The sequence below is a fragment of the Molothrus aeneus genome, chromosome 9, assembly GCF_037042795.1.
Source record: "Molothrus aeneus isolate 106 chromosome 9, BPBGC_Maene_1.0, whole genome shotgun sequence".
Classification (NCBI taxonomy): domain Eukaryota; kingdom Metazoa; phylum Chordata; class Aves; order Passeriformes; family Icteridae; genus Molothrus; species Molothrus aeneus.
This window is the reverse complement of record NC_089654.1, coordinates 28710882-28725321: the sequence shown is the minus strand read 5'-3', so window position 1 is coordinate 28725321 and position 14440 is coordinate 28710882. Positions and strand designations below refer to the sequence as shown.

Here is a 14440-nt window from a genome sequence, read left to right as displayed (position 1 = left end):
CACCTCATCCATAATGCATAAATTCCATTCAAACACAGGATTCTGTCTGGTCAGTGTCAGCTTCTTCCTCTCAATCCTGATGGCATCTTCATGACTGAGCAAGGCAGGAAGAAGTTCGTTTCTTCTGATAAGGGAGCAATAAATTCTCTTTCTCTGAAAGATTCAGGTGTCCTGTGGCTGCTATCTCGCTGTGAATCCTTTCTTTAAAAAAATATCTTACATAGCATAGTTTCTATTTTATCATTTTGTTATAACCTAAAGCTATATTTAACACACTACTTAAGAAAACTAATGCAGCATAACTTTCTAACAGAACACATATAATATTCCTTTTAATATTTGCGAAAAACCAATCGTAAAATACGCATTTTTCACGATGACCCAGCACAGCAACTCCACGTGTGAAACACACTGCAGGGTCTGCTGAGCTAACAGGGGAAACCAGGAGATTTCAGCAAGCACGGTGTGAATTACCAAGCTCAGAGCTATTAAACTGTAAACGGCGCATGGGTAAAATGGCAGGAAGGGTACGGGGGACAGGCTGAGGACACAGCGAACCCCTCATCAGCGATCCCCACCCCCTCGGCCCTCGCAGCACGAGGCCGAGCGCGCCGGGCCGAGCGCGGGCCCCGCCCGCGGGCGCTGCTGCTGAGGGGACGGGCCCGGCACCGCCCCCGCCCCGGCTCCCTCCGCATCGCGGCTCCGTCCCGCCGCTGCTCCGCGCCGCGCCGAGGGTGAGTGCGGGCCGGGGGGCAGGGGGTGCGCCCAGGGGCAGCTTATCCTCAGGGAAAACGCCCTGGACGCCTCCCAGCCGGGGGAGGCTGCGGGGGAAGGGGGCAGCGGGACGAGCAGGCCGAGCAGGGCTCGGCCCGGCCCCCGTTTGTCGCTCTGCCGGCTCGAAGGGCTGAGCTTACGCCGGCTAATGCAGTCCGAATCCACGCGTGGGGCTGTTCGAGGAGCCTTAAGGCGCTTTGCTGACTCACAGCAGCGGCAGTGTTGTGGCAGAGTTGGGAAGGACCCTTTTTCCCCCGCCGCTCTGTGCCCTGTCATGCTCCAAAATCTCGTGTCTGTGGCTCCCGACGGAAACATCGCAGGGTGAAAAGGGAGAAATTGAGTTTTGTGCACCGTGACAGCAAAGGCCTTGCGGCTGCGGGCAAAAGTTGCTGAAACGCTCCGGGCACCACAATCCGGAAAGGACCGTGGGAGTTCCTGGTGACTTTGAAGTGATTTATATGGCACTAAATTACGGGAGCAAAGGCTTGAGGCACGCTCCGATATCAGTCGTGTAAAAGTAGGAGTTTTATGACACACCCGGTTTAATGCTTTGCCGTGTGCTCTTTGCTCCCAAGATAAACCCCCAGATTATAACTTCGTGCTGGAAGGCAAAATGCCCGGTTCTCCAACAACCTTGCAATTTTGAAGGGGAAAATGTGACCACCAACCTGCTCTACGTGTTCTGTTTTCAGTGTATCACCTGTCAGGTGCTAACCTCAATTACAGGTGCATGCAGCTGGCTTTTCTTCATTACTTCAGGGTTTTAATATTCTTACTGATAATTGTTTACCTCACTTCCTGTGGACAGAGCCAGCTCTTGTCTTCACCTTGCTCCATCGATGATAATCCTTTGCAAATGAGAAATAAAACCCTCTAGTCCCCAAAAATCCCTTGGGGGGGGGGGGGTGCAAGAGGAAGACTTTGCAGCAGTTCCCTGAGGTGCCCTGTTTTTTTTTCCCCACACTGACAGATTGTGCTGGTGGGTCAGTGCAGGGAGGCACCAAAACCTCACTACATCGTGGAGGCACCATCTGGAGACAGGCACCAGCTGGGGTTTGGTTGGGAGAATTATCTCCGTGCTCTAGGGAGGTCTCTGCTGTCTTTTGCTGGGCTGTGTCATGCAGCACCCTCCAGGCTCACCCAGACAGGCATCTGAGGTTTGGGGTTGTGCAAGATGGTTGTGGGGAAGGGCCCTTGTGCTCTCTGGCAGCAGGGAGGGAGCTGGAGTGCTCTGTGTGGAGTAGAGCAGGCTGAGCAGGAAAGAGTGAAAATGTGGAATGTAGGGCAGCATGGCAGAGGCTGCAGGGTGCACCTTCTGCCCCATGCTTCTGTCTCAGGCCTGCATGAGGGAGCACAGAACCATTAAACAAAAGCCACACAGGCCCTGGTGTCCCCTGGCCGCTGGGGCAGATGTCTGTAAATGCCAGTAGCTGTGTGTTGTTGGAGCTGTTCACCAGTTTGTGACTCTGAGAGGCTTCCTGGGAGCTGCAGGGCTGAGCATCAGTCATCTGGCCAGTGGCTCTACCCAGATGGGTTCAGTTATCATTGCTGAAGTGCTGGGTTCTATTAGTATTTTATATGAGGATGACCTCATATAAATATAATATAAATATAATTAATCATTGTTGTAGGCCAGCTCCTTCCAGCTCAGGGGATTTCTGAGCCAGGTTCTGTTCTAACTCCCAACTTACCTTTTACTCCCAGAACTTGCCCAGTTTCCTGTTGAATTTATGCGAAGTGCCTGCACTCACAATGTCCCTTGGCAAGGAGTTCCACAGGTGTGGTTCCCAGTGCATGAAGAAACATCTCTCTTTAGGGAACAGGTTGGAAATAAACTGACTTCATGTGGTGGCCCTAGCTCTGGGGCTGAAAAGGCCTATGAGTTTCTGCCCAGGCTGCACTAAGGTTCTCCAGACACCATTTCCCACCAATGCTTAGGTGATTTTAAGCCTTGCTTGACAGGAACTATGCAGAGAATTCCTGATTTGTGCAAGTACAGAAAGGTACAAAAGGTATAAGTTCCTTCAGCCAGTTCCCTGTGCTGGTAGCTCTTGGAGTCCAAGCCCAGCAACTCTTCCATGCACGTATTTCACGTGGTGCCACTTCCCCAAGCATTCACAGGCTCCCTTTCTCTGGCAGCACCACGATGGCTGTTCTCTCCAAGGAGTATGGCTACGTCATTCTGACTGGGGCTGCCAGCTTTGTCATGGTCACACACCTCGCCATCAACGTGAGCAATGCCCGCAAGAGGTACCGTGTGGAGGTGAGTGCTCGGGCATGGCAAGCTTGCTGCCACCTTGATCAGTTTGGGGTGACTTGCTGACAGCTCCTGCCCCACCACACAGATGTAGAAGGGATGGAGCTGCTAAGGGCTCTCCAGAAGGCATAACACAGCTTGGGATTTGGGGCATCAAGCTGAAAGAGCTTGGCAGCACTGATGGGCAAGAAACTGCTCAGCCCTTTTTCCCTGCAAATAAGACTTGATGCAGCACTGGAGGGAAAGGGGTTGTAGTGGCACAAAAGTGACAGGAAGGTTTCTCAGACCTGGGGGGAGCATGTGAGCGCTGTCACAAATCTTTCAAGTGACCTTCCCTCAGCATCTGTTGGGGAGCCATTATGGCAGGCAGAGCTGTGGGCTGGGTGGGGACAGCTGTGAGTCAGGACCGTGGCATGCAGTGGCTGCTGTGCCACTTGGCTTCAGCACAAACCACTGCTCCTTTGCTCTTTCACCACCTCACTCATGGAAGTGACGAGCAGGGGTGAGCACGAGGGCAGCTCCAGCTGCCTGTTGGGCTGATCCCATTCCTGCTGCATCAAGTCAGGATTGGAGCAAGTGGAGCCAGTGTGTGTGGTGCACAGAGGGCTGCATTTGAGGCCTGGGGAAGCCTCTGCAGCCAGCAGCAGCTCCAGGAAGGCAGTGGTGCACAGAGGGCTGGATTTGAGGCCTGGGGAAGCCTCTGCAGCCAGCAGCAGCTCCAGGAAGGCAGTGGTGCACAGAGGGCTGGATTTGAGGCCTGGGGAAGCCTCTCCAGGAAGGCAGTGATGCACAGAGGGCTGCATTTGAGGCCTGGGGAAGCCTCTCCAGGAAGGCAGTGGTGCACAGAGGGCTGCATTTGAGGCCTGGGGAAGCCTCTCCAGGAAGGCAGTGGTGCACAGAGGGCTGCATTTGAGGCCTGGGGAAGCCTCTGCAGCCAGCAGCAGCTCCAGGAAGGCTGTGACCTTGAACAGAGCTTTGTAGGCCCCAGGGCAGGCACAGGCTCTAAGCTGCCATTGCAGGCTGGTGTTGCAAGCACCCATGCAGCTCTGGGCTCCTGGGGAGAGGAGCTGCAGGCCTCCCTTGCTGATGCTTTGGTGCTGGTTTATTGTTTGGCAGTACCCAACCATGTACAGCACGGACCCTGAAAACGGGCAGATGTTCAACTGCATCCAGCGTGCGCACCAGAACACGTGAGTGACACCTTTCAACAGGGGCCTGGGAACACACAGGGCTGGGGGTAGGGCCCAGAGCCCCAGAGGTGCTGCTGCCTCTGCTTTGGTCCAGGCTCAGCCTGCAGAGCTTAGCAGGAAGGCTGTGCTGGCTCCTTTCCATGCATTAAACTGTGGGATGGTGCCATGAAGCTGTCTCCTCTTCCCCAGTTCCCACCAGTTTGCTTCCATGGGTAGATGTTAAGATGTGAGGAATCCTGTTTCCAGAAGGTTCTGATTTGTTGTGCTGCCCAGGTCTCCCTGGGGAGAGGCCCAAGTCCACCCAGCTCCTATGGACAGGTTGCAGCAGCACATCAGAGGGGTGCTGGGAAGCACAACTCCTGGGGAATGTTTAGAGTGGCTCAGAGAACAAAATGGAGAGGGTGGGTGGGTGTCCTGGGAGAGAGGCACAGGCTGGGAGGAGCCCCTAAAACTGTGTGTGCTCAGATCTCTTCTTTCCTCAGCCACAGCACTGAGCACAGAGACTCGTGATGAGCCCGAAATGCCCTTGGCAGGGAATGTTTGCAGTTTCTGCCCTTCTGGAGTTTTGTCTTTGTAAGCAACCTGAGCACAAACACAACCTCCTCACTTTTATTTTCAGATTGGAAAGTTACCCTGCCTTCCTGTTCTTTTTAGGCACTGGTGGAGTCTACCACCCGGTAAGTGATGCAGGACTCTGCTCTGGCTCCCTGACCTGGGCAAGGTGGGGGGCAGGAGGCCAGGACAGCCCCTTCAGTAGCCACATCACACTTAACAGCAGTGCCCCTTCTTAAAATTTAGTTGTAGAAGGCCTTCTGCAGGAGAATCACAAGTAATAAACTCATTACTGCTGTTTGAGCTGTTAGAGCCCTTCCCCTAAAGGTGCCTTGTTAGACAAAGCAAAGCATTTGCAGCCTCCAGTCACTGAGTGGGAAGAATCCCTTCAGCCCAGTTTTTCCAAGCTCTGCCAAAAGAAGTCAACAAGAGCTTGGGTTATTTTTAACTGAGAGATGCAGACATCTTGGGAGGAGACAGGCACATGGGAGAGGCCAAATCCAGTAGCTCTGTCTTTGCCATCAAAAGACAAATTAGGTCTTTCCTGAAGACAGACTCCTTTTCCAAAAGGGAAGGAAGCAGCGTAGCAAATGGGAGCCACACTGGAGTGAGCTCTAAATGAAGAGTCAAGGTGGAAGTTTGGAACACCTGCTGGAGGCAGTGGAGCAGGTCTTGGAGCAGCAGCTGCCTCCACCATCCTGCTCCTTGCTGTGGCTCACTGAAGTGGCCAGGGGTGAAATGAGATTGAACACCTGGTTGCCTGCACAACTTTGCTCAAGACTCCAAAGCCTTTTAATGCTTCTCCTTTCTCTGCAGAGAGTGGCCGCAGGGCTTGGCATGACCTGGATCCTTGGGAGGCTCATCTATGCCTATGGCTACTACACGGGAGGTAGGACTGTGCCCTGCAGCACACACTGTTGACACTCAGGTCTCCTACAGTGACCTCAGGAGTTTGCTCCCAGCCAGGTGTGGAGGAAAGGGTGCAGATCTACAGGCTGCCAACACTGCAGCATGCTCTTCCTGCTCTTGGGAAGAGCTCTCCTCCAGCAGGAATGCCTACCCTAAGAGGCCTGAGCTGTTTTGCCCTGGGGATTTCCCTTTAGTTCCTGCTCCCTCTTCAATCTCCAGGCTGGGCTAGTCTTTCAGTGAACTGACAAATTCTGATTTCTTTTTCCAGAACCCAAAAACCGAAGGAGAGGGGCCTTTGCTTCCGTGGCACTCCTTGGGCTGGTGGGCACAGCTGTCTATGCAGCCTATGAGCAGCTGGGCTGCCAGCTCATCTGCAGAGGCTAAAGGGACTTTTCTTCTGTTTTCTTTTACAACACTTGGCTTCCTGCGGTTTTTTTTTCCTTTTCTTTCTCAATAAAAGGAAGTTGTCCATTCTGTATTTTCATTCTAAAGTTACAGAGGGTTTTCTTAAGAAGCTCTGCAGAATGCTAGAACTACTCTGGTTTTGTAGGACTACAGAAATCTGTCTGTCAGGCAGAGATGTTCCTTCTAGCTTTTATGATTTTAGTGATCAAAAAGCCACCTTGCAGCTCATTTAACTCATACAGCAACAACCCCATTTCTGGATCCCTCAATTAATGTCACACTGAGAATTTGTTCCAGAGTAAGTATTTATTTGATTGCTAAAAAAAGACATAAGAAAACAATTGAAATTGTTGCTTCATCATGTGTATAAAGAACAGTAAGTTTACAGGAAGGAAGTGAGATAGCTTTCACTATTCTGTGCTGGAGCTCACCACCACTCTTGTGTGGAGGTGATTCTCAGGGCCAGGCCTGGCCCAGGCAGCATCAGCCAACCCTCCCCACAATGTTGTGTCCCACTTGTAAGGGACAGATAGAAAAAACCAAAAGTTGAGGTTACCAAGGGTCTAGAGGGAATAAACAATGATGCATTTAAGGCTTTTACGTGGTTACAGAACAGACAGGGTCAGTCAGGATAGTTACAGGGTATAAGTGTGTCCAAGAGCTCATAGCTGCATCGAGTAGGGTCCTAAGCCAGAAGTGAAGCTGATGGAGGGTGGAAGGCAATGGCAATGAAGGCACTCAGCCTGGAAGCCTCTGGTAACACCTCTGTGCCTGCAGGAGCTGCTGCCAAAAGCCAGATTGGTGCCTCCTGCTCTGAGCTTCCCCCTGTCCACCAGAGCTGAGCCCTGTGTGTCCAACCCTCCCCCTGCAGGAGCAGGGTGGCTGAACGCTGCTCCAGCTCAGCTTCCCCCCAGGCACTGACAACTATAGGGAACTTTATTGCTGTGTACATGATCCACATCTCTGGCTGGCAGCAAAGAGCTGCCTGATGCTGCCCTGAGCAGGCCCCAGAGGCACTAGAACACAGACTCCACATCCCCCATCTCCACACAGACAGTCTTCAGCTGCGAGTAGTACTCGATGGCTGCCCGGCCGTTCTCCCTGCCAAATCCTGCAGGGAAGAGCTGCAGTGAGGACACAGCTCCAGGCAGTGCCAGTGGCCACTTGCAGCCCCTGGAGCTGGCAGGTACCAGGGGAGGTCACACAGAGCTCACCTGAGGACTTGTATCCCCCAAAAGGCAGCTCCACTGGGCTGACGTTGTAGTTGTTGATGAAGCACATCCCAGCCTTGAGAGCAGCCACTACCCTGTGAGCCTTCTGGATATCCCTGCAGGAAAAGGGCAATTCAGCTGGACTCCCTCCTTCCCTGCCAGGCAACACCCACTGGAGAAAGGCCAGCAGGGCTTTTTGGAGTCCAACCAGCCCTACTCTGCCTTTGCCTGCTCAAAGGAGGCAGCACCAATTCCCAAGGATGCTCCAAGTGCATTCAGTTCCAGAGGGCAGGACAATACAGCAATACAGAGTGGGGCAAGCAGCCAACAGCAGCACAGCAGGCTCCTGGTGCATCCTGGAGGGGCAGGAAGGCAGGCAGCAGGCCAAGCCAGGCTGGGAGGAACCCAAGGGACAGCTGGGCCACCCAACACTTGGGGGAAAAATGGGAGATGTGCAGTCATTTACAGATTTCCCTTTTGGCAATCCCTTGCCTCAGCTTTTCTGAAAGAGGATACCCATGCCCAGGCACTGCAAGAGGAGCAGCAAATCACTGCAGTATTTCAGTCCCCAGAATGATTCCACAACACTGCCCATCATACCTGGTGAAGACACCACCTGCCAGGCCAAATTTAGTGGCGTTGGCTCTCTCCAGAACCTCCTCCTCCGTGTCAAAGGGCAGGATGGCCATGACAGGCCCAAAGATCTCTTCCTTCACACACGTCATGTCATCCTTGCAGTTCCCTGGAAGCGTGGCAGAGCACAAGTGCTTCAGGAGGAAGAGCAGCAGCACAGCCTGTGCACTCAGCAACCCACACAGCCTTGGAGACAGCCCCCAGCATGGCAGAGCAGCCAGGCACACCCTGCACCTCAAAAGCACCAACAGCACAGATTTCCCTGGATGCAGTTCTTGGAAGCCTCAGCTCTCTCTAAGACCCCCATGCAAGTGTCCATCCATGCTGGGGCCATCACAGAGCCAGGTAACAAAGCTGAACTCATTTCTCAGGAGAAATCCCACAGCATCCACGGTGCCATGGCTGAGATGGAGCCTACCTAACACACAGGGCCGCATGTAGTAGCCATTCTTCAGCTTCGGGTCGTCTGGCACGTACAGGTCCCCACCACACAGCACCTCTGCCCCCTGCAAAAGAGCCAAGAGAGGAAGGGATGCAGGCACATCCAGGAGCATCCTGCCCAGCTCTGGCTGCCCCTTGGCCTATCCCAGCAGGCTCTGCTCAAACATTTGTCCCCATCTTTCTTTAAGTCTCTGTTATGTACTGAAATCCTGCAATCAGCTGTCCCCAGAGCCTTCTGCCCTCCAAGCTAAACCACCCCAACTCTCAGCCTTTCCTCTTGTGTTTTTCCTGTGCTGAGGATTCCAGAGCTTGAAGTGGTGTCTCAGCAGAGCAGGTCAGAGGGGCAGAACTCCCCCTCACCTGCTGCCCACACTGCTTTGGATGCAGCCCAGGGCACTGGGGGTTTCTTGGTGCCAGCACACATGGCTGGGGCATGTCCAGCCTCTCATCCACCAGCGCTCCCAAGTCCTTCCTTGCAGGGCTGCTCCATCTGCTCATCCCCCAGCCTGGATTGGTAGCAGGGGTTGCTCTGACCCAGGTGCAGCACCCTGTACTGGGCTCAAATCACCTCCCTGTCCTCCATGTGCCTTAACACAACTCCAGGAGGGTCTGTTCCATCATCTTTGCACAGTCACAGCAGTGAGGCTGATGGGTCTGTAATTCCCAGGCTCTTGTCCACCACCCTTTTAGAAAATGAGTGTTTTTCCTTTTCCAGTCACTTGGGACTTCACCTGACTGCCATGACTTCTCAAGTATCATGGAAAACAGCACAGCAACTACATCAGCCAATTCTCTGAGGACCCAGGGATGCATCCCATCAGATCCCACAGACTTCTGTGTCTAGTGGTCCAACACACCCACTGAGTAAACCAAAAACAACCAAAAAAAACCAGCTTAACTGGGAAGGCACAGGGCAGGAGGCCAGCTGGCAGTGTGTTTGTCCAACAGGAGAGACATTTCAGGGCAGGCACAAGGCAGCATCACAATCTCACCTGCTCCTTGGCCTGCTTGATAAAGCCCTGCACACGATTCAGGTGGGGCCGGTTGATGAGGGCTCCCATCCGCGTGTCCTCCAGAAGAGGGTCTCCAATTTTGATCTTCTGGGTGCGTTTCACCACCTCCTTTGTGAAGGTATCCAGGATCTTCCTCTCCACAAACACCCTGGTGCCATTGCAGCACACCTGGGACACAGGACAGGCAGCTCAGAATAGAAACACAGCACTCCACAGTCCTTCCCTGCTTGGGTCCTGCTCTTGGAAAAGCCCCTCCATAGCTGCTGCAACTGCTAATTTGTCCCTGGGGACAAGGAACACAAGGAGATACCCTGGGGCTGTGACTGCACTGAACAGTCCTTGCTGGACACCGTGGTTCTGATGCCACCAGGTGGCAAAAACGTATCAGGTCACCAGCAGCAGAGACCTTGAGCTGACTCCTGAATTCCTAGAAATGACCCAGCTGAGCAAATTTGCCAACAGGATTACACAAAACCTGCAGCACGGGTGGAGATCCCAAATTTGGGAAGGACAGAAGCCTGTTCTCAGGCTCAGCACACCAGGCTGGAGCCTGCTGCCCCTCCAGGGGACACCAGCACAGCTTCTCCTGAGCTGTGAGTGCCAGACTGGTGCCCAGGGCACAGGAGCAGCTGTGCTGAGCTGGCTGCTTAGTGCCAGGGAAGGACAGGACACTGGCTAAGTGTGTCCCGTGGCTAAGGCACACTGCTGGGACATTGCTCAGGCTCCTTCCAGGGCATCCCTTCTGACAGTGCCCCAGGAAAGGTGTGGCAGGATGGGAGCCCCAGGGCATCCCTCACTTACAGGAGGTCACAGGCTGGCCCCACTCCCACACACCTCGCCCTGAGTCAGGAAGTTGGCCATGAGGGCTCCCTTCACAGCATTCTCCAGGTCAGCATCTGAGAAGATGATAAGGGGGGATTTGCCCCCCAGCTCCAGGGTGACTGGCTTTATCCCTTTAGCTGCCATCTCCATGATCTGAGGGGAACAAGGACACAAGAGACAAGTGATCCACTGGCCAAGAGGAGGCTGGGGGGGAGAGGCAAGAGAGACCCAAAGGACCATTCACCAACAAGAGAAGCAGCACAAAGGGCAAGATGGGCTCCCCTAGATGTGGTGAGTTCAGACTGAGGACAGCCTCAGATGGTTTGGGGGTTGTTTTTTTACAGATAAAGCCAACAAAGCCTGGAGAGGCATTTGCAGGAAGTCTCGTGCTCAGTGTAAGCTGCAGGCAGCTGTAGCTGCCATCTGTCACTGCAACCCACAGGTACACAAATGTAGGGAATATTCATGGGACATTTCCCCTCCTTCAGCTCACAGTTTATTCCCAAAAGTCTTTCTTTAATTTTGGAATAATGAATTGAGGGTAAGAAACTCACAGAAACTATCCCCTTGCTTAAAAAACAGTAGGGTGCATGCAGCTTTAGTGCTTTATAGCAGCCAGAACCACATTTTTGTAGTGCTGCTGTTTCATGTACTCTCCTCCCAACATCAACACCCACCTGAGCAGTTCAGAGACTTCACTGCAACCAGGGGCCAAGCAAGTGAAGCTGTCCAAGGGGTTTCTCTGCCAAGCTCATGCCCAGCAGGTTAACTGGATCCCCAGCATGACCCTGTATGTGCTGCAAGCTCCTTGCCCAGCCCCAAAAATGATGCCACACTCACAAGCCCCGTGCAGAAAAGCTCAAGGAGGTATCAACTACAGATTGATTGGAGTTGATACAAGCCTTGTCTCAAGGTGTCTTTACCTTCATGCCAGTTGGCACACTGCCAGTGAAAGAGATTTTGGCCACATCTGGGTGCTGGCAGAGGAGCTGGCCCGTGGCAGCCCCACCCTGCACCACGTTGAAGAGCCCCTTGGGCACTCCAGCCTCTGTGAAGATCTCTGCCAACCTCACCACAGAAATAGGGGTGAAGGGTGAAGGCTTGAAGACCATCGCATTGCCTAAGGGAACCCAGACACAGGCAAGGTGGGGTTAACACCCAAACTGCTTCAGGGAAGAAACAAAAACAATCCCCACCCCACACTGTGAGTTTGTCTCAACAGAGCCCAGAAGTTTCCCCCAAAAAAGAAGGAAACACTTTTAGTTGATCACTGCTGCTGGGGAGAGGCTGGGGGAGATGGGGCTGCTGGTCTTGCCCTGCAGACATTTCCAGAGACCTTCCCCATCTGGTACAAAGCCAAGCTATTGTGCTTTTCTGGATTCACTCCTAACCTCTCAACATCTGACATCTTCCTCCTTCCATTTCCCTTCCCTTTCTGCCAGAGTAACAGCCTGAACATTCTGCTAATCCTTCAACACTTCAAGGTAATTGTAGAATCCATCCCAGAGATCACTGTGCCCCACAGGATCACTTGGCTTTGAAGAGACACTGGGGTGGGCAGGAAGGCTCCATTACCACAAGCCAAGGCTGGGCCAGACTTCCAGCAGGCAATCTGGAAAGGGTAATTCCAGGCTCCAATGCCAACACACACCCCAAGGGGCTCTCTCCGAGTGTACCCAAAGGATCCCCCGGGAAGCTGGATGTGTTCACCTGCAAAGAAACAGCCAGAGGGTAGAAAAGAGCAAAGTCCCTTCTTGTCTGTCAGAGCCCCCAGGGGTCAGGTCTGGCTTTGCCTGGGAGCAGAGACACAGTTGTACCCCAACAAGCTCACAGAAGGTGAGTGAGTGCCCACAGAGCATGGCAGCATTGGGCAGAGACCTCTCAGAGCCCTTCCAAGGTCTTCAGGAATGGCCCATCTCTCAGGGAAATCAGCAGCAAAGATGGCTTTGTGCCACTGGAGTTACCAGGGAAGGTGGGACAGAGAGCAAAGAGCAAACTGCAGTAACTCCTCACCCGCCAGAGATCCTGCCAGCCCTGCGTAATACTCCAGGCACTGCCAGGATATGTCGATGTCCACTCTGGCCTCAAAGATGGATTTCCCATTGTTGATGGTCTCCATGGTGGCAATTTCCTCCCTCTGCTCCTGTGAGCAGCACAGGACAGAGACAACATGTTAGAGAAGCCTGGAGCAGAACCCCACAAGGAGACAGCTGCTTCACGAGCACACAAACCCCAAACAAGATCCTGCCATGAGAAACGGTCATCTCCAAAAGGGACATTCCCAACTGCTGTTTATCAGTGTCCCCATGGTGATGAGTGCAGGGCAATGTCAAAGGGAAAGCTGCAGGGGTTCACTGCTGGTCCAGTCTTGTTTAACATCCCTGTTTATCTAAAAGATGAACAAACATGAACTTAGAAGCTGGCTGGCAAACAATGATAGAATTCGCAGAACTGAACTGGGAAGAGCAAACAGCAAGATCAGGATGGAACCAGAGGCCAGTGAAGAGGGACAAAGCAATGCAACTGGGAAGCATCCTTTAACAGTCCATCTCCCAGGCAGAAACATCACCCTGCTCTGGAAGTCTGGAAAAAGCAAAAGTTTGCCATAAAGGAAAGTTTTCTCATGACTTATACACACTGGGGAAAGTCTGGGTTCTTACAGATGTGTAAGAACTTAATGGAGATTAACTTGATGGAGATTGATGCTCAAGGACCTGTTATCTTGGAAAGGAGTCTGTGTTAAACCTCACTTATGTGCATCCTCCCCATGTGTATTATCTGACAGATAAAAACCAGTACTCCTACTTTCTCTTATTGCCAGGACACATTCCAGTCATGTAACAACAGCCTCCGACAAGCCAAAAGTTCAGCCATGCCAGTTATGCAATTTCAGCTTTGAAACTGCATGCAGTGAAATTTAATCTTTGGAGCTGTTAAAAGAACCACAAAGCCTGCAAGATGCCAAATGGGTCGCTTCAGTTTTATGCTGTCTAACAGAATTCAGCTGAGAAAGCACACACTGGCCTTGAATCCAGTGATAAGGCCAAAGCTGCAGGCACGGATGCTGACTCCAGTGATAAGAGCAAAGCCCTGCCTGAGACAGCCTTCTGTCTCTTCTGGCCAAAGGTGGGCTTTAACTCCTGAGCAACTCCTGGAGCTCTGCAAGTCCTGCTGAAGCCCCCAGGAGCCACAATAACCCACAGGGAAGCTCAGAGACAGAACCACCCCTGTTTGCCCCCCAACATACCCGAATAATTCTGGCAGCCTCCAGCATCACTCGGCACCGCTCCATGCCTGACATCTGACTCCATATTTTAAAGGCAGCTTTTGCACTCTGCACAGCCAGATCAACTTCCTTCTCCCCAGAGCAGGGCAGCTTGCACAGCACACGACCTGGGCACGTTTTGAACAGGGAATAAATGAGATGGAAATCTCAGAAAAGGGGCACAGAACGTGGCTTATTTGCACCAGACCCCACATACTTCAGTCAAGCCACCTATACCAGGCACAGGATTTCCCACTGAAACCCACTGATTTGTAATCAGCCAGAGAAGAGGTGCTGCAATTCTGCTGGTTCCAATTAAAAGAGCTGAATTTCCCCACAGTCGTGTTCTGGTTACTAATTACCTGCAGTTGCTACAAAATCCCTGGCTTTTCCAGTTGAGTTTGTTACACTTCTACCACCCTCTTCAAGACTCTCGTTACACATTCCCCAAGAGGGTTAAACACTTAGAAACGATTCTGCTGAACGCTACACACTGATAACTACAATTACATAACTACAGAGATATTTAAATCGGGGGGGGCTTGCCAAAATCGGGCAGTGACAGAGGGAAAGCTGATTTCTGCGCGAAGAACGGCGATGGCCAAACACTGAGGCAGAGCTCAGCCACTACAGCAGGGCGGCTGAGGGGCAGCCGGACATCGCATATGTGACACCCGGGTGAAAGCCGAGGACACCGGGCCCTGCAGGCACAGAGCTCTCCCAGCCCGCGGAGCTTTCCCCGGTCGGTACCTGTGGCCGGCTCGAACACCTCCTCCAGCTGCCCGCCGTCGGCGGGCTGGACGCGGGCTCCCGCGCGGTAGTTGAGGGGCTGCTGCACGGTGAGGGTGCCGGTGGCGGAGCTCATGCTGGCGAGGCCGGGAGCGACTGAGCGCAGCCGGGGGAGCTGGAGGAGGAGGCTCGGGAGCCGGGACTGTGCCAACATCGGCGGGATCCCGTGAGGCGCCGCG

At 53.0% G+C, this 14440-nt stretch overlaps 2 protein-coding genes across 2 annotated transcripts; one reads left to right on the top strand and one right to left on the bottom strand.

Annotated features, from left to right (window-relative positions):
- Positions 1-602: 602 nt before the first annotated feature.
- Positions 603-6166, top strand: MGST3 (microsomal glutathione S-transferase 3). The gene is made up of 6 exons (XM_066555235.1): positions 603-734; positions 2914-3037; positions 4148-4221; positions 4841-4898; positions 5590-5662; positions 5951-6166. Exons 2-6 carry the CDS (start codon positions 2921-2923, stop codon positions 6064-6066), a joined length of 438 nt encoding a protein of 145 aa, XP_066411332.1. The 5' UTR covers positions 603-734; positions 2914-2920; the 3' UTR covers positions 6067-6166.
- A 208-nt stretch (positions 6167-6374) lies between these two features.
- On the bottom strand, positions 6375-14422 carry ALDH9A1 (aldehyde dehydrogenase 9 family member A1). Its single transcript, XM_066555232.1, has 11 exons — positions 14223-14422; positions 13455-13600; positions 12221-12350; positions 11783-11917; positions 11131-11327; positions 10220-10360; positions 9365-9553; positions 8350-8437; positions 7899-8040; positions 7302-7414; positions 6375-7198 (listed from the first exon to the last, which is right to left on the bottom strand). The coding sequence occupies exons 1-11, from the start codon at positions 14413-14415 to the stop codon at positions 7104-7106; spliced, it is 1569 nt and encodes a 522-aa protein (XP_066411329.1). The 5' UTR covers positions 14416-14422; the 3' UTR covers positions 6375-7103.
- Between the last annotated feature and the right edge of the window lie 18 nt (positions 14423-14440).